The 20474-nt window shown below is 46.6% G+C and overlaps 1 protein-coding gene across 1 annotated transcript in view; it reads right to left on the bottom strand.

Moving 5' to 3' along the window:
• Positions 1-20474, bottom strand: part of FGFR1OP2 (FGFR1 oncogene partner 2) — a 266925-nt gene that overhangs the window by 232272 nt on the left and 14179 nt on the right. Inside the window, exon 2 of the mRNA XM_078674121.1 lies at positions 3277-3413. Coding sequence (XP_078530247.1) covers positions 3277-3413 — 137 coding nt within the window. The remainder of the gene's footprint in view (positions 1-3276; positions 3414-20474) is intronic.

The raw sequence follows: 20474 nt of genomic DNA, 5'->3' as shown, positions 1-20474 counted from the left end.
TTTCACCAGGATTAAAATCAGTGTTCTTCAGATCGAACACAGAACATTGCCATTGCTTCACTGAACTGAGGTGCCATTTTAAACTGCAAGCTACAGTGCATATTTATTTGCTCTCGTTTTTTAAAATGTTTAAGTCCTACCCCTTTTTGCTTCTCTGCTCCTCTGGACAGACTCGTCTTTTTTGTCTTTTTACCTGCTGTCTTTTTTTATGATATCCTTAGCCGATATAATTTTTTCCACTATACCCTACCCACGCCCCCAAAAACCGTCCACCGGGTGTGTTCTTCCAGCTGTGAGCTGAGAATGAAGCCATACAAGAACATCGCAAGCAGTGCTGGCCCAGTGCCATTTTCTGCATAGTAATGGCCCCGCAAGCCTGGGTGAAATGTGCACACCCTTCTTACACTGGATAGAGGGAGGGTGGCAGAATGAAGCTACTTAAATGCTTGGCTCGTTGTAGGCTCGAGGTTCCAACAGGCAGGGGCGGCTCTTCATGTGGGCGGAGGAGCATCGCCCCACTGCTTTCTCGTAGTGCGAGGAGCAGAAACATAAAACGGTATTATCAAGATCATTTTATGTTTCTGCCTCTCGCACTGCGAGAAAGCAGAAAGGTTAGGTTGGGAGCGGGCAGTCCTGCTCCAGGACAGGGGAGGAATTGCTTGCCCACTGTTATGAGTCTCCTAAATTGGAGTGATTCAGTTCGGGCTGTGAATGCTGGAATCAAAATAAAGTCTCTACAATGCAGTGCCTCCCAGACCATGAATTATAGTTAGTTAAAGTAGGAATCTGCATGAGTCTTGCTACTCTCGTTCAAACAATGAACTGTACTTACTCTAGAGTAATTTTTGTAACAGGTAAGGTTCCCCGTATGCAGATTTCTAAGTGCAACCTAACTTTTTCAATAAATTCTCTAATGCCGAGCCTTTGTCTAATTCAATGTTTATCTTTTTGTGGTTTTATTTTCATAAAAATTCTGTATCATACTTTCGCATGAGCATATAGACGATTTACACACTTTACTATAACAGAATTATATGACATACTTCACTGTGCCAACGTACAAATAATTAATTTAGGTTAATGATTAGAACAATGAATGACAATGTATGACAACATAATTTACACATAAACGGTCCATATACAAGGAGACATGTCTTTTTACATTACACATATATTTACAAGTACTTTGTTCCTCCAACTTGTTGCAAGTTAAACCAGAGATCTTGTTGGAGTGTCTTGTGTCCTACTCTTGTTTGTTGTTGGGACCAGATACCCTTGCGTCCTCGCCCATTTTTTATACGGATGATATTGTAAGGTCCTATTGAGGTCAGAGCTTTAAATGAATAGATTGTTTTAGCGCCCTTAGTTGCGCTCTCTGCATGGTGCCGCAAGAGCACCGGTTAATTATTCGCTTGTGCTCCTGACCTTTGTGTGGAATACGCCGACGCGTTTTGACCTTCAGGGGTGGACCTTGGTGGTGGTTGTATCTAAGGTCTTCTTCGGGGCCAAATGTGTTCTTGAGGGACACTGGGTATTTTAATGGACATGCAAACATTTTGAGATGTCGCATGAGGACTTAACTTGAGTGGTGCTTTTACCATTCTGTTTCGATAACATGCCGTATTTTTTCTTGTGGAGCAATCTAGGTCTCTTGGGGTGTAGTCTTGTCTCTGCATGGAAGACAGTCTTCCATGGTGTGCGCGGTAGGCTTAGTGCCTCTCTTTCATGTCCTTTCACCAGCGAGTACATAGGGAGGGAAAACTTGACTGTCTTGCTATTATGACCAGGGTGGAATACTAGATGCTAGGAATATCCTAGCTGATATTCCGATATGCCCGAGTCATGCATTAATGTCTTGCTGGGACGGAATATGTAGTTTTGCTTGTGTTTGCAGTGTCCCACATTGCGTCCTCGGTGTGGTTTCAGTGGAGCTGGTAGCTCCTAGCAAGCCATGGAGAGCTAATCAAAGGGTGAACTGGTGTCGGTGAAAGTCAAACATGGGCTGACATGCATGCCGAGCATCACATTGCCGAAGCACATGCTGTGAATAAATGTGGATTTACACTTGTTCGGTAGGGGTGGTTTAAGATCCTGGAACTTGGAGAACCATGGGCCTTAAGGTTAACCAAAGATGCTGGGTTGATGAGCCATGCCCTTTGTCTCTGGGGGGTCTGGGGCACGATGGAGGGTATAACTGTTTGGTGTGTGTGCAGAGCAAATGCAAGGAGACTATGCTTCGATTTGTGGCAAGCTCGAGTGCTGCGTCATTTTGACATGATAATTGGGATGGTTGTAAACATGCTTAGTGCTCGTGGTATTGGCCCCTGGCCGACCAACCCAGTCATACGCACTCTCCCTTTTCTCCATGTAAAATGGCCTCCCCATAGACGACTGTGTGGTCGGCGTACCAGCCAATCACAATGCTGCCATTGCATCGTTGTGATTGGCTTAGGGGAAGGAGGCTGCCTGCTTCCTGTGAGGACTCGGAGAAAAAACGCCGCAACACGGGACCAGACCAGGCTTGCGTAGGTAAGTTTTTCATTTACATTTAAAATTAACCCCTCCTGCCCCCACGTGACCATCCCACCCGCGAGTCAAGCCGGCCGCGACTGCCAACAGGACCTCGAGGAGAGCCAGGCTTCAGGCTCGAGCTTTCCGTGGCTCGCCCACCTCTAGATGAGGAGAGTGTCAAGCAGCCCCAGGGTACCGTCTCCTTCTCTACAACCCACTCAGCTGCTTCACTCGATTGTAGAACGCCCAAAGAAGGATAGTGCAGGATAATTCAGAGGGTTTCGCACAGAGCTCTAGTGGAGCATGTCTGCCATGTTTGCTCCTCAGCCACACACCCTGACAGTGTGGTGCTTATGAGAGGAGACTCCTGACGTATGGAGAAAGTCTGGAAAGACTAGGAGACTAGGAGACTGCAGTACTACAGAATTTGTGTTGCATTGTGCTTTGGCTTAGTACCACAGGCAACGTAAACATTTAGATGTTATCAAAAACACTTGTCTAAAGTTTCTCGTCTCAGCCATCAGATGTATGGGGTTTTGAAATAGGTTGTGCCGCCAACCACCTTGGAACACAACACTCAAGCTGGAGTTAAACAATGAGCGAGGATAACAACTGCTGCAATTATCGAAATCAGTGCCAAGTGACCAAACAAAAAAACAGACTTGTAGCAAAGAAAACAAATCACTAATGTACCTGATAGAAAGGTGCGTTTACATTAAGCTACACCAGAATTTTGATGTATTCATTTAAAATTTACACCCCTACCTGTTTCATTGCTTCCACTCTTTTGTTGAGTGCTGTAGTTTGTTCAATCAGAAACTCTGCAGCACTGTCATGGTCTCTTAAGCGCTCCACTAGTGCTTTTGCATCAGCCAAGGCTTTTTCAATCGTACAACTCATTCCTAAAAAAAAAAAATAGAGAAACTTCAAATATCCTTTCCAAAAGAACAAAATGCCAGATTGGGCTTCAAATGAAAGAAGCAAGAGAGCTCCAGCTTCTACCTACAGGCATTTAATGTGCTGTTTTTGGCTTTCACGCAAGCTGGATGCCCGAAGGCATAAAGCATTCCAGTGATAGAAATTACTAGAATTTGCTTCAATGATCTGAAATGCTAGATCAAATTTGATTTAATGTACAAGTCTAATCACATAAATTCTAGAAAGTTGACAACAACAGTGCACTTTCGGTGCTAAGCAACCCAAAACAGGAACGCTTCAAGCTGGAACACACAGGTTTTCAGATCAGATCTAAAATATGGTCTGCATTGGAAGCTAAGCCTACCATTCCCCTGAATTCAACAGGAACTATACAGTCACGCCTCACAAAAGGACTATTGTTCCCATGCACCAAGAAAAACAAGCATAAGCAAAGCCAAAAGGTCGGTGTTGGCTGCTAGCCTTTTTGTTTTCTCAAGGCTTTTCTTGTTATGTCATGATTTTTGCAAAGCTTGATTGTTGGGGAACCTGCTGTTTCCCCTCAAACTAAAAAACACAGTTGAAAAGAAAACATATTTGTTAGTGTCAAAAAACACAAGTTGCCATACTAGTCCCCGGCACTGAAGGGAACTACTTTGTGTGTGAAGGTGCTCCTTTTGAAAGGGCAGAACGCCAGGACTCATAGTGAAGTCAGCAAATGGTTGTAATTGACTCACCCACAACCCATGCTGTATGCTGTATGCCGTAGTAGGGGGGAACAAATATGAATGACTCAAAAACAGAACGACATATAAAGAGACCTGGCCGAAAATCCCAAGAAGTATATTATACATATAATTTTAGTAAAATCAAACAAAAACTCTTGGCTATCATCAGACTCAAAAAATTAAGACATTCATGCTTTGTGGAAAACAGCCTACAATTCACTGCATATAATAATTTCTTTATAAACATTCATAAAATACCAAACAGCATGAATAAACAATAAATAACTGCTAGACTTCGTCAAGTAATGTTTCTCAGCCACACCTACTCAAGAGGATAGCTCAAAGGGGTAAGAACGTTGTCAATGTTCATTTACCACTTACCTTTTTCACTTCACATGGTAACCATCTTTTGATCTACAGAACACCCTTCGCTATATACAATTTGAAACCATTTAAACATATTACTATAGAACATTTAACCTTGCATAAATTAAGTTATAAGGGGAATTTACAGCATGAATATTTCTCAAATCCAGATTCGGCCAAATAATATATATTTTTTTTAGGTCTGGCCTCTGATACAACTTTATCTGTCTTGTCAGACTACTCTTTAAAAAAAAAAATACATACATATATAATATACAAACCAATAGGGACTTTTGGTTAGCGGTCTTCATCTTTTGGTCTGTTACACTGTTATTCACATTTTATTTCTACCCACAACAGCATACAGCATAGACCAGTGGGTCAGCCCACCTTAGACACAGGCTGCCCGCACTTTGAATATAGGCATTTTTCTCCCGCACAATATGTGTATCTGCCTTAGAAATGTTTCCGTTCAGTGCCAGGGCGACCAGTGGTCCTGTTTCCTCTGCATTGACAGATCCCACCCTGCTGTCATGTCGTACTAAGCTGCTGCAGTGCAGTTAACTCCGCTCCTGCTTACTCACTTTTCTGCTGCAGAGTGGTTTCAATGGAAGCAGATAAGACACAGCGAGTATAACTTTCTCCACACCCCTAATCTGGGTCCTGTCAACACCGGAGCGCCACTTCATGACACACAGACACATTATACACAATCATCTAGTGTTGTTTTCAGGGTACCTGTTAGGGCTTAGTGGGCGGGTCAATAGAGTGCTTTCAGAGTTTGTATCAACTGTTTTAGGAAAGCTTCCACTTCGACAAGGATGCCTGCAGCATTGTCCGGTTTCAGTTTTTATTGTTTAGGCTGGTCCTTTCATTTTTAATTCTCTAGCTGCACAGGATAGCAATTCTCATCCAGCCACAGAGGCTGTCATTGACAGTTTGCCAATACGTGTTTTTAGGGCTCGCACCCTGCGTTGCACTGCATGTTATGTTATAAAGTTTTTGTATAGCGCCTATCACCGCCGGTCTCTAAGCGCTTAAACAGAAAGAACATAACATGCTGTCACCCCAAGACCCTCTGCCATCTCTGATTAGGCCGGAAGTATTGCCTTTTTAAATAGGTACGTCTTTAATTTCTTCCTGAAGGAAAGTAGCTGTGAATCTTCCTTCAGATTGGCTGGTAGCTCATTCCAAAGTTGCGGAAGAATCACTGAGAAAGCTCTGCCTCCTTTAGTTTTTAGTTTAAATCTGGGTTGAGTCAGATTGGAGGTCTGACATGAGCGCAGAGTTCTGCCGGGAACATACCTCCTCATGCGCTGCTTAATGTACTCTGGGGCTTTACCAAAGAGTGCCTTGTGGGCCACACAGAGACATTTAAACTGAACCCTGAGCTTCACAGGCAGCCAGTGCAGCTTCCAAAGGAGTGGGGTTGCATGTGAGTTTCTCGGTAGAGAAAAAAATCAATCTAGCTGCGTCGTTCTGCACGACCTGCAGCTTCCTGAGCAACTTCTGTGGCAAACCAAGATACAGAGCGTTGCCATAATCTAGCCTCGAGATGACTGTAGCAGAGACGATGGTTTGTAGGGTGGAGGCCGAAAGATTAGGGGTCAGCTTGCGTAATTGCCTCAACACACCCGTGCAAGAGCCTACCACAGCCGAAACTTGAGGGGCCATGGTAAGATCTGCATCGATCTTTAGACCTAGACTTTTTACCACCGTACCGGGAGTAGGAGTTTTTCCTAATTCTGGGGGCCAGTACAGATCACCCCAAAGATTTGCCTGGTTGGTGAGCACCAGTACCTCAGTTTTCTCACCATTCACCTTCAAGAGGTTGTTGGTCATCCAATTTACCGTGAATCTGAGCAAGTTCCTCACTGATTCCTGAGCCTCCCTTGTATCTTCCAGCTGCACCAGCAGCTGGGTGTCATCTGCGTAGTTAAAGATTTCACAATTCCTACGCATGAGCTCCTCCATCAGTGGTTGTAGGTAGATGTTAAAAAGTAAGGGGGAAAGTGCGGACCCTTGGGGCACACCCCATGTCACCTCACTAACCCCCGACAGCTGGTCCCCCATCTGAACCCTCTGAGTACGTCCTGACAGGAAGGATTCTAGCCACTTGAGCGCCTGTCCTGTTATCCCCAGCTTAGCGATACGGTCCAGCAAGATGGTATGGCTGACAGTATCAAAAGCTGCCGACAGGTCTAACAGAATCAGGGCGCATGGCTGTTTCTTGTCCGCCCTGACTCTCAGCTCATCGGTGACCGTGGCCATAACTAGTTCTGTACTATGCTGTGGCCGGAAACCAGCCTGCCTGGCATGGAGTAGATGGTGTTCCTCCAGAAAGCTGGCTAAGGTGTTCAGGACGTATTTTTCTAAGATCTTGGAGTGGCAGCTGGGAGATAGGCCTATAGTTTTTCAGTACCTTAACATCGGCTCCCGCTTTCTTGAGGAGTGGGGAGACTCTAGCTTCCTTCAGCTGGGCTGGAAGGTAGCCCGCTTCTAGTGAGGCATTCAGTAGGCTCAGTAACTGAGACTGAATACCGGGCAAGGCCAGTTTAAAAATTTTCGGGGGGCAGGGGTCTGTGCTAGAACCTGATTTGACATGGCCGACAGGATGGCAAAGGCGGTCAAGCTGTGATCGTAGTAATATCCGTCAAGATGTCCTGTACCTTCTGGAGAAAAAAGCCTTGAAAGGTATCGCAATCGGGTTGATCACCCTGAAGACTTTTCTCGCCCAGCTGTGCAAGTTCTCTTAAAGTCACAAAGGTCTCCCTTTGTTTGTTGGTAGCCTACCTAATTCTGTTCTCATAAAAGGCGGATTTCCTCGCCAGGATGTCCATCTTGTAACTAGCAAGAAGTGATTTAAAGGTTAGTGACTCTGCTGGACAGTAATTGAGTCTCCACCTTCTCTCCGCCTTGCGGAGGGCTTGTTTCTTTTCCTTGAGAGAGGCGTCAAACCATGGGGCTCCCTTTCCTTTTGTTCTAGTCCTCTCCATTCGCTCCGGGGCAAGCTTATCTAAGGCGGCCCGGATCCAGGTCATCAGGGCAGTAGTGTCAGAGTCCAGGTTCATCTGTGTCGTCTTGGGGGGGGGAGAAGAGAGCAGGGTCGAAATTAGGGAGTCGGCCTCAATCTTCTTCCAAGACCGAACTTTCCTCCGCATTTGCTTTGAAACAGCCGGCAAGGGATCTCCCGGAACCCAGCACTTGATCAGAAAATGATATGACCAAATGCAAGGGCTAACTTCAGTTATTTCCATATGGGACAGGAAGGACCAAACAAGGTCAAGTGTGTGGCCCTTCACGTGAGTAGGACCCATTACTAATTGTTGTAGGTTAAGTGCAGAGAGATTAGTTTCAAACTCTGTCTCAGTGGGCTCTCTGGGAACCTTATCCCAATGGAAGTTGAAATCACCTACCACTATAAGGGACTTATATCTAGAGGCCAAGTCTGTCAGCAATTCAAACAAGCATTGGAAATGCAATAGGTCTCGAATTAGAAAAGTTGGAGCTATTGGTTTTGTAAATGACAATTTTTTTTATGTGTTGGTCTTGAAAATATCAAAATTAATAGCTTTGTCATTTACAATGCCAATAGTTTTAACTTTTTGCAAACGTGACACCTATAGCATTTGTAATGTAATATGTGTTGTATTTACATGACTATAAAAAGAAACAGGCTTGTAAATACAAACGTTTAGTTTTGTGAAAATGCACTGCCATGCGACATGAATGCGGAATATAAATAAATAAGAGATTCTAGGAAAAGAGAAAGAGAGGGAGCTAGTGGGAAGTGGGATAAAGGCATGAGTAAACAAGAAAAGTAAAATAAAGGGAGACACGGCCGAAACTGCGGGGAGAGAGAGGGGAGGTGCTGGCGGCTGGGGAGGGGGAGGAGAAATGCGAGCCTGGCAGCCGTGAAACTGCAGCAGGGGGCGGATCGGGGAGAGCGGCGATGAGGGTGTGAAGCAGCAGGGGCTGCGGGAGGGAGGCTGGGCTGCCTTTGATGTGGTAATGCAAGGCAGGCGGCTGGTGGCATGTGCACGCGCTTTTTAGGGCTTGCGCTTGTGCAATGACCTAAAAAGCACATGCACTGCAAGGAATCGCCAGTGGAATCGTGTGCTTGGTTAAACGCTGTTTGAGCCCCTATAGTCTCGCTCTGCTCAATGCGCATGCGCATTAAGAGGCGAGACCTAAAAAGGTGTCATTAAATTCAGGTGAGTTCTGAGGTGGGCGATATACTAGCAACAGCAGGATGCATGAGGATTTAAGTGAAATTTTTAGGTCTCGTGACCTATCAATGCGCATGCGCATTGAGAGAATTTCGAATTTCGAATTTAAAAACACTTATAAAGCGCACGTACACTGAAACAGTTTCATGGCGCTGGTAAGGTCCCTACAAGAGAATAAAGAAAAGAGAGCTAAGTGCCAAAAGCCTGCTGAAATAATAATGTTTTTAGTGACCTCCGAAACTCCATATAGGAGGGGGAGAGTCTTAACGGGAGGGGGAGATCATTCCAAAAGGAAGGTGCAAGTACCGCAAACTTCTGCCCCCCCGCCCGCTTCTTTCTAAATCGAGGCGTGGTTAGTAAGGCCAAGCTCGAAGAGCGAAGATCTCTAGTGGGGACATAGGAGGAGATTGCCGAATTGATAAAAGCAGGGGCAGTCCCCGCTCTTGCTTGGAAAGTTAAACATCCTAATTTAAACTTGGCTCGCTGTTTTATAGGGAGCCAATGAAGGCTCTTGAGTAGTGGGGTCGAATGGTGGGACCTTGATAGTCCAAAGACCAGTCGGGCAGCCTGGTTCTGTATCAGCTGCAGTCGCTGCACAGCATAGGCCGGGGCTCCATTATAGATAATATTGCCATAGTCAATTTTTGACAGGACCATGGCCATTAAAATAAGTTTTAAGGCAGGGGCAGAAAAAAACCTAGCAACCTTCCTAATCACTCGAAGTGTAAAAAAACAAGAGGAGACCACCGAACTAATATGTGAGTGGAGTGTTAATTGATTGTTGAGCATAATCCCAAGTGTTTTAACTGAACAGGAGGGAAGAGGGGGGGGACCAAGTGAAGGGGGCCAAAAAGAAGGGGACCAGGGGTTAGCAGCACCGCCCGTCAGAGAAGCGAGACTATAGGGCTTTAAACAAAGTTTACCTAACTGTGGCGATTTGGTGCTGTGCCCGTGGCTTTTAGGTCAATGTATTGACCTAAAATGCGCGTGCACATCACCAAATCGCCGTCTGTTCCCTCAGCCGCACTCCTCCCACACCTTCACTTCAAAGGCCCCGGCTGCTTCACACCCTCATGCCGCTCTCCCCGCTCCGCCCCCTCCCCTGCCCGCCGTGTGCATTTCTCCTCCCCCCCCCCCCCCCCCTCCCCACAGCAATGCCCTCCGTCTTGTTTCCTTTCTTGTTTTTCTTTCAGGTGAGATATCTTTTCCATCATTTGCGATAATACAGTTCTCATATGCTCTAAATCACAGTTGCCATTTGACCTGTGGTTTACCAGGAATCTGGAGAAATGGACTGGGTTAATGATTAAATAACTTATTTGAAGCCATACTTTACAAGTCAAACACACCTCAAAGCAAGTTAAGTCTTGAAAGTTGCCTCAATGCGTTCCTGCATATAAGCTTCTGTTGCAATAATAAACTGTGTGAGCAGTGAAAGGTTGTCTATATTTAGCGCACTCTACTCAAGCACATTATACTGAGCGTGTGTGACATTCCCAGCATGCACGGAGAAAACGTCACACAACCATGACGGCACGCATTGGTACACAAATGTCTCAGGAGGCTGACGTGCACAGCTTGGAACAGCGCGCGCAATAGACTCAAGGCAGTAGGATGTGGGGTTCAAAATCTGCACATGAAGCACGTAACGATGTAGTGATTTTTTTGTTTGAATCTGTTATTTGAGTTTTTCAAGATTTCCAAAATAGTACAACATGCACATAGCTCATATAATTGTTCGAGGTTCGTGTCAGACAGTTACAGGGAAATTAACTCGTGATTCAAATACTGCTAAAAATAAAACAGAAAACTGTAATAATAAAACAAGCACTGGCATAGCCAATAGGCCTCGCCTTTGGAACCTTATATGAACCCATCTCAACCCCTCACCCTCACACCCTCACCCTCAACCCCTCACCCTCACCCCCTCACCCTAAACCCCTCACTCACCCTCAACCCCTCACCCCCTCACTCACCCTCACCCCCTCACTCACCCTCAACCCCTCACCCTCACCCCCTCACACTCACTCACACTCACCCTCAACCCCTCACTCACCCTCAACCCCTCACCCTCACTCACCCTCAACCCCTCACCCTCACCCACAACCCCTCACCCTCACCCACCCTCAACCCCTCTCCCTCACCCACCCTCAACCCCTCACCCACCCTCAACCCCTCACCCTCACCCTCACCCCCTCACCCTCACTCACCCTCAACCTCACTCACCCTCACTCACCCTCAACCACCCTCAACCCCTCACCCTCACTCACCCTCAACCCCTCACCCTCACTCACCCTCACTCACCCTCACTCACCCTCAACCCCACTCACCCTCAACCCCTCACCCTCACCCTCACTCACCCTCACCCTCACTCACCCTTATTCACCCTCACCCTCACTCACCCTCACTAACTCTCACCCTCACTCACCCTCAACCCCTCACCCTCACCCTCACTCACCCTCACCCTCACCCTCACTCACCCTCACCCCCACTCACCCTCAACCCCTCACTCACTCACCCTCACCCACCCTCAACCCCTCACCCTCACTCACCCTCAACCCCTCACCCTCACCCTCACTCACCCTCAACCCCTCACCCTCACTCATCCTATCCCTCAACCCCTCACCCTCACTCACCCTCAACCCCTCACCCTCACTCACCCTCAACCCCTCACCCTCACTCACCCTCACCCTCACTCACCCTCACCCTCACTCACCCTCACCCTCACTCACCCTCACCCTCAACCCCTCACCCTCACTCACCCTCACTCACCCTCAACCCCTCAACCTCACTCACCCTCACCCTCAACCCCTCACCCTCACTCACCCTCAACCCCTCACCCTCACTCAACCTCAACCCCTCACCCTCACTCAACCTCAACCCCTCACCCTCACCCTCACTCACCCTCAACCCCTCACCCTCAACCACTCACCCTCACTCACCCTCAACCCCTCACCCTCAACCCCTCACCCTCACCCTCACTCACCCTCACAACACATATTGTGTTACAATAGGTGTCACATTTGCGAAAGATAAAACTATTGGCATTGTAAATAACAAAGCTATTAATTTCGCTATTTTCAAAACAAGCACATAAATAAAAAATGTGTCCTTTACAATACCAATAGCTCAAACTTTCCTAATGCGAGACCTATTGCATTGCTGTGCTTCTCTCCCCTGCTGCACTCTCCTGCTCTCTAGAGATGTGGCCTAACGACCAGAGCTGCCATCTAAGTCACGTGAATACAAAACATGTTGCATTCCAAATGCTATAGGTGTCACATTCGCGAAAGTTATAACTATTGGCATTGTAAATGACAAAGCCATCAATTTAGCAATTTAAAAAACCAACAAATAAATAAAATATGTCATTTACAAGACCAATAACTCCAACTTTTCTAATGCGAGACCTATTGCATTTCCAATGCTTGTTATCCCTAGCAGCTCTGCGCAAGCACAATTTTCTGCTATAATCTGTGTCACCTTAAGACTCTTTTTGAACAGGATGGCAACACCTCCCCCTCTGCTGTCATTAGGGCGGTTGTACCAAAGCGCATCGAAATCAGGAGGCAGGGCTGCTAGAACGTCCGGTGTCAATGACGTGGCCAGCCAAGTCTCTGAGAGAGCAAGGATGTCTATCTCGCCCTCCGCCAGAAGCGAGAATGCCTCTAAGTGATGCTTTTGAAGAGAGCGTGTATTTAACGTTGCAATAATAAGGCCTTGGGTCCTGGTATGGGCGAGTACATCCTCTCCCTGCAACAAAGCTTCTGACCGTAGTTTGGCTAGGGTTATCCCATCTAACACAGTATTGCTTGTGTTGAGAGCCCTAAGGGTATCGGGCGAATATATACGTGGTCGGCCAGGGGGGGTGGCCCCAGGGCTCGTCCTGGCCCGGAGGAGCGCTGACGGGCTTTCCTCTGGCGCTCCTCCGGCGCGCCGCTGCGCGCGTCCGCTGCGCGCTTGCATACTGGACGTATTAGTAGTGTGTGGCTAAGGGCACTCGCAAAGACTATAGCGCTAACCCCCGAGACGTCTTGTCAGCGTCTCTAGCCCACACCTAAGATGGCGGTGGGCGTGAGGCGGCGTGGAAATCACCCGAATGGTGAGTTGTGCTTAACTCTTAATTAAAGTGCAGGCAATACGAAGTTCCGGGGGAACGTGAATTACAAAGTGACAGTGACAGCAAGAATTTTTAAAAATTATTGAGGCGAAGCAAATACAAATTTTTAAAAGGAGCAGATACTCCAACACTTTAAAAAATAGCAGCAAGAAATTAAAAGCAGCAGCAGCAAACGGTTCTTATCCTCATAGCATTGCTCGCGCTGGCGAGAGCCCTTTTGTCTGGGGTTTCAAAACGGACCCTGGAATCGCACACGCTTGTGCTTTTCCTTTTGTGGTCCGTGATTGGGCTTTGCGTGCGTGTTTTTTTCAAACAGAGCATGCAATAGGCCAAAGGCGGGCGCATTGCTCCGCCCATGGCCTATTGCTGTCTGTTACGCGCATCAAAGCCCATATGTTTTCAATAATCGTGCCCAGACACGGGCGCGATAATTGAAAACACATTGCTCGCAGTGGCACGTGCGCGCGCACCACTCGCGGCCGTGTGTTTTTTTTCAATAGCGATCGCCTTTGCAATCACTTTGCATGAGTCAAAGGCGCGTTAACTGCGAGGCCTAGTGCATGTGGGGGCTTCTAGATAGGACCGGGTCTGCAGTGCCACTGGACAGGCAGTGGCAGTGCACGGACAAAAGGGTTTTTGCCTCGTATTAAGTCACAAGCAAGCATACAAAGTTACGAACACTCGAGTCATGCTTGCTGCACTTCTAAAATATAATTATATTTTCTTGGGCTTTTCCTGGAGTTAACTTGAATCTTAAAGCCTTCAAAAGCTGGCATGAAAAATCAGACAGATAGCTAACAAAAGACATACTACATTAGGTGAACCAGCCGTTGCATTAATATATATATATAGCACAGATACTTATCCATAGGTTAACAAGTTTCTCCAAGGTTGCTGTTTGACCTTTAATCAGTCTGCTAGTGAGTGCTTTATGGATATAGAAGCTGACTTGACACCGCTGGGCATTAGTTACTATTGCACAACATGTCCCCGGTGGAAATTAAGAGAAACAGACACGTCTTTTTGAGAATGTCTCTATCTGGCATGTATTCTTGTGTGACTCACTTGGGGTTGATTCTTTTAATATTAGGGAGAGTTAGCTAATTTGTGAAAGCGAGATGTGGCTGTTTCTGTGCAGAATCAGTGCAATAATTTATAGCAGCCTATGCCAAGTTTCTGCCAGCTGGAGCACTCCACTCCCACTGAAAAAGGCCATCTTGAGCTTTTTTCAGTAATTAAGCGACCTCACCAGGTCATGCTATAAAGCTGCTGTCCTAGCGCGAGTTACTGAAGCGCCGGCCTCCTCCGTGTGAATGTCCCTTCATTTCCTGGTTTGTGTTTATATTTGAGGAGGCCTGAAGGGATTTAAATAAAGCAAAAAAGAGGTTGAATGAAAAGATATACTCTTTAACTAACAGGCGTTACTTGCAAACGACTGCGCGTCTCAGCAGCGAGTATTAAAATGTATCATCTTGTTTTTAGATTCGAAGGAGCGTTTTCCTGGCTCAGCGCGGCACCGGCGAGGTTGCATTACTCCAGGCACGCAAACCGCAGCAACACAGCAAACTTAGCGAACAACAGCTGAGTTTGTATTTTTTTCAGTGCCATCGATTTCCGAGTGGGTAAGTGCAGGGTTTGTCGCTGCCTGCTATTTACCCGCCTTCATTCGTGCCTATGCACTCTAGCCAGATAACAGCTGCCAGCAGGGGACCAGAAAGGCAGGGCTCATGCTGCACCTCCTCCAAGAATTCCAGTCATGTGGTTTTCGCTGCAACAGAAAACTCATTGGTGCGAGGGAGGGAAAATGTACGCTTGGAATCACAGGCTGCTATGCAGGGTGAAGGGGAGCAGTTTCATAAAATTCATGTTTTGGCTTCACCCTGCCCACAGGTTAGTGCAAGCTGAATGAATTACGTTCTGTGCCGGTAGATGGCTGTGGAGTGTCTGGTGAGATCTTGTGAGCCCTTAATACTGAACCTAACCTACATACACGGCTGTAGGTGCGAGAGGTAAAAGTCTGGGGTGTAGTTTGGACGCTGGCGAAGATGGGGGTGTGAGCTCTCACCTCCTTTCATGCCACAGCCAGAATCATCTTTTTTTGTACTCATTTTCAAGGCGACATACCTCTGCTGCTCAATATAGTTGGTGGAACATAGGGTGCACCCGCGGCTCCTGTTTTCGGGAGAAATACCTACGATCCTGATCTCCTCAAGCGGCGGCCGATGCGTCCCTGATCTCAGCGCCCTTATTTATTTTATTTATTTATGAAATTTATAGAGCGCACGGCTACCCCCGAAGGGGTGTCCCGGCGCTAGCGACTAAAAATTCAGAAAATAGTGGAAGAAACAGTTTATTGAGAGGAAAACAGCCAAGTCTTGAGTTTGCGGCGAAAAATGGATTCAGTGGGAGCGAATCTTAAATCCAAGGGGAGGTTGTTCCAGAGTCTGGCAGTCAGGACTCCGAATGCTCTACCGCCCACCCTGGAAAGACGGAAACGTGGAACGACCAGGAGACGTAGACTATTAGATCGTAAAGATCTGACGGATTGTGATAGGACAAGCCGTTTTTTCAGATAACCTGGACCGGAGTCATTCAGGGCTCGAAAAGCGAGTGTCAGAATCTTAAAATGGATACGACATGCAATAGGGAGCCAGTGTAACTTTTTGCGGTAGGATGCTACAGACTGACGGTAGGGAATATTACCAATCAGTCTCGCCGCAGCATTCTGCACAATCTGCAAACGTTCAATCTGGTACAAAGGAGCACCAGCGTAGAGACTGTTGGCATAGTCCAAATGGGACGTGATTAACGCCTGGACCACAGTTCTACGAGCATCTAGAGGGAGGTATGGAAGAATCTTTCTAATCATACACAGTTTAGCAAAGCATGCAGAAGTAGTCTTGTTAATGTGGGGAGTGCAGGAGAGGGTATTATCAAACTGGAAACCCAAATTGCGTACTGTTAGAGCTGGAATGGGCGGGGGGTCAAGCACTGTCGGCCACCAAAGGCTAGAGGGAATAGCAGTTTTCTGCTTAAAAAACATTACCTCCGTCTTATCAGTGTTAAGCCTGAGATGGTTGGTAGTCATCCAGGAGCATATGTTATTCAGACACTGGCGGAAGTTGGCAAAGCAGGGGTCAGAGTGATCCCTAATTGAAAACACCAGCTGAGTGTCATCAGCATAGGAGATCACCCTGACTCCCCAAGATTCTACCACCTTGGCTAGCGGGGCAAGATAAACATTAAATAACAAAGGGCTCAAGGCCGAACCCTGGGGAACACCACAGAGGAGGGGTTTCCCAGCAGATTTAAAAGGCCTAAGAAAAACCCTCTGAGAACGATCTTTCAAAAAAGAGTTAATCCAGGTCAACACTGTACCCCCTATTCCCACCTGACTCAGGCGATCCAGTAGTATCGCATGGGAAACCGTATCAAAGGCGGCAGATAGGTCGAGGAGAACTAACATAGCCTCCTCGCCCCTATCCACACACTCTCTGATTGTCTCGGAGACTTCCAGGAGAGCTGTCTCCATACTAAAGCCCGTTCTAAATCCCGACTGGGAATCATGTAGTAGCGAGTTAGTCTCCAGATATTCTGTCAATTGCAGTTGTACAGCTTTCTCCAAAATCTTAGCTGAATTAGGGAGAAGGGAGATAGGGCGATAGTTGTTAAATTGAGCAGGGTCTGTGTTCGCCTTTTTCAGAATGGAGACTAGCATAGCCTCCTTCCACACAGATGGAAATTGGCCTAAACCAAGAGAGGAGTTCCAAATGGAAAGGAGAGGTCTAATCAATACAGGGGCTAAATTTCCCATCATTGTAGCTGGGATAAGGTCAAGAGGGGAGCCAGATTTACATTGGGTAATTAGTCTCAATGAAGACTCGATAGTCATCTCCTTAAAAGACTCCAAGGAGGATATGCCCCGATCTACCTCCCCAGGGGTCGGTAGAGTTCCCTCCAAGGGAAAGGAAGATCTAATGTTCAAGATTTTCTCCTGAAAATAGTCAGACAGACCATTACATAAGGCCTGACTGGCCAGGATCTGGGGGGACAAAGCAGTAGGGTGAAAAAAATCCTTCACAATTTTAAAAAGAGATTTGGAGGAATTCTTAGACTTCTCAATTTGTAGAGAGAAAAAATCTCTCATTGTAGACCGTTTTAGTGTCAAAAATTTTCTTAAGGCAGATTTATAGATAATTTTAGCCTCTAAGTCATAATCTTTCCGCCATTTACGTTCTAGTTTTTTACATCGGCTCTTTTCCTCCCGGAGAATCGAGGAGAACCAGGGGGCAGAAGGATGGGATCTAGCGGAAGTAATAGGTTGGAGAGGCGCAATAGAGTCTATGGCAAGCAGTAAGGATGAATTAAGCTTAGACACCTTTTCATCGATATTGTTGGACAGGGGTTCAGAAAGGTAGGAGAACACGGGATTCAAAGTGGCGCAGGTAACTTTATGCCATTTTCTCCCGTACTCCTTATTGAGTGCAATAGGTATGGGTGCCATGGTAAGGGTAAGATCAAAAGGGAGGAGATAATGGTCCGACCAAGTGAGGGGGAGTGAAGCAAGATGTCCAAGTGCCTTGAAAAAATCAGATCCAAAGTATGGCCTGCTACATGCGTTGGGCCCTGCACTAGTTGATGTAGATTCAGACCCTTCATAGTATCCAGAAACTGGGTGGCCTGCATACCTAGTGGATTATCCACATGTAAATTAAAATCGCCAAGCACAATAAAATGCGAGTGTTTGAGGGATAGGTCCGCAATCAGGTGGACCAAGGACGTTAGGGAGGCGGCCGAGGCAGTAGGTGGATTATATACTAGAATCCCAGCAAGAATAACGGCAGCTGAATCAGCAATAGTGAAATACATGGCTTCAATCTTGCCAATGTTCCTAAGTTTACTAGTAGTCAGCTTAAGATGGTATTTGATTATAATGGCAAGACCCCCACCCATTTGACCACCTTCACGATGAATACCATTCAGGAGGTAGCCTGGGGGAGTGGCTAAAAGAATGTCAGGTTTAGAGGAGTCCCTCAGCCATGTCTCGGTGAGAAACAGTATATCCCAGGCATCAGAGGTAAGGGATGACCATATCTCACCAGCATGGCATGGTAGAGAACGACAATTAATCAGAGCTGTTTTGAGCGTTATCTATTGAATATGTCGTTTATTAATATTACAATAGTGCGGTAGACGTTTTCTCGCTGGCGGCAATCTAAACGCACAGTGAGAACATTCAAAAGACAAATCCTCTAGATAACTAGGGCAGCATATGGGGGTTGACGTACACACCCTGGGTCTCAGCTGTAATAGTTGGTTTCTAGACCAGCTAACGCAGGGACCAGCTGAGCGACGGACAGGGGGACCGGCACTGGGCACGGGCCAGGCGCAGACGGGCGCAGACGGGCTTGCCTTAGGCGCGCCCGCTGCACCCGCCCGCTGCGCGGACGGAGTTGATCCACGTGGGCGGCGGCAGGACGGAGAACTCCTGAGCCTGCGATGTTCTGGGGAAGACACCGGACTGACTGATCTGTATGCCGGTAATGTGAACGCCAAATAAACGGTTTGCTCGGAGCCATCCTTTTTAATCGGACTATAACTTGATATATTGCGCGCTCGCACACACACCTAAAATGGCGGCCATGGTGGACTTTTCCGATGCATCACAGCGATTGCGCTGCATATTCCATTAACCCCGATCACTTTCCCCTTCAGAAGGCAGGCGGATTAACACACCCTGTGCCCTGCTGCAGTGTCGTTTATTGTGCTTTTATTGAGGATGCACTCTACTATTACTGACTTTGAAACAGACATGAGAATAGATAGAAGAGCCCACTTGTAAAAGTACCCGCTTTCTCTTCACCCTCTCCTGGCTCTTGTTGGGTCATGCAGAGAGAGTGAATGGTGGATGGTTGATGCTTGTGTCTTAAAGTCGGGTCTGCACAGCTGCTGAGGATTTATGTAGGTTTGCAGCTAGCTATATGCCTGCGCAGTGCCCTGAACAGCCCTGGACCCCATGGTTTGCCACACAACTCCCGAGGATGATCCTGATAGGGTTCCAGCGCTTGTGAAAGGCATTTTGGCTTCAGAGGATAACTTTGCCTTATAATCTCTGTACTTCTGATTATCATGATACCTGTCTTTAAAATGGCTGACGCCTAAGTTTGCCTTTCTCTTACACTAGCTCATTCTGACCTTAAGATGGCTGCAGGTTTACATAATGGTTGCCTAACTCTGATGTTTTAACAGCAAGTAATCACTAAGAAGCCAATGCTATATCTTCTACCAGTCCTTCGGATACCCCACTAGACCATATAAGAGAAAATTTTTATTTCCAACATCCGGCTATCTGCTACTATAGCTTAGTCTCTGCAGTCGTCAAAACAAAAACCACGTAAGAACTTTGATCCTTACTTATGTGCACCATGGGGGAGAAGGAAGCAAAAAACCTTAAGAGGCTTAAGGCAGACCCTCCGAACCCTGACTCTCCTACCAACGGGAAAAGAGATATCAATGTAACAATGGACACTATACTGAACAAGTTGGCAGAGGTTCATGATCTGGCTAAGTCAACTAAGGAGGAAATCTCAGCGATCAGACAGGACATCAGGGATACCAATATCAGACTATCGGAAACGGAAAAAGGAATAAGCCACTTGGAGGATTCCGAGGCTAAAGTCTGTAAATCCCTGAAACAAATCTCTATAACAACAGACTCTCTGAACAGAAGAATGTCAGAACTTGAAGACAGAAATCGAAGAGGGAATCTACATATCTTTGGAATTCCTGAAGGATCAGAGGATTCCGCTGGCTCGTGTATCCCCTTCCTAGAATATTGGTTTACTCAAGCAACTAAACTTTCCTTTAGTAATCCTTTGGAATTTGACCGGGCCCACAGAGTCCCTTCACGGAGTATACCAAACCAAAAAGGTCCAAGACCAATTGTATGCAAACCCCTATGATACCAACACGTCGATCAAATCCTGGCCTTTATGCACAAGAACAACCACATTCTCTGGAAAACTAACAAAATCTTTATCTCCCAGGACTACAGTAAAGAGACGGTGGAAATCAGGAAAGGCTTCCTTGCTCTTAGGCCTAAGCTACGTTCCTTGAACTACCAGTTCGGATTTGTGGGACCGTCAAGATTCCGTGTGATGATTCAGGGGATACCTCAGGTCTTTGTGGACCCCGCTACAGCTGAAAAAATTCCTTGATGGCCCAGATGATCCCTCTATAGACACTGCAACGCCAGGGTCATCTAGTTCAGGCACCTGAATCCCTCTCTTCATCAAGCTAAGTCCTCGTCTTCTGTTCTACTGTTCTAATGCTGCTCTAATGCTGTTCTAATGCTATTCCATTGCCCGGCCTAAATACATACCAATGTTGTCCACTGTTCTAATGCTCAAGAAGAACATGTTACAGTTCATTTGATGTATGTATGATCATATTACAGTTCATTTGACGCAATCTCGGGGCGCAATTCGTTAAGTTTCATATTATAACTTGCGCCCACAGGTGTGTCTGTCTGCTTAGCTTACTTTTAAGGAATACTCCTTTATGTAGCACGCAGACCACGTGTCCGAGTCATGGTCTGTATTCAGC

The sequence above is a fragment of the Lissotriton helveticus genome, chromosome 1_1 (genome assembly GCF_964261635.1).
Source record: "Lissotriton helveticus chromosome 1_1, aLisHel1.1, whole genome shotgun sequence".
Classification (NCBI taxonomy): Eukaryota; Metazoa; Chordata; class Amphibia; order Caudata; family Salamandridae; genus Lissotriton; species Lissotriton helveticus.
This window is presented reverse-complemented; position numbering and strand designations above follow the sequence as displayed.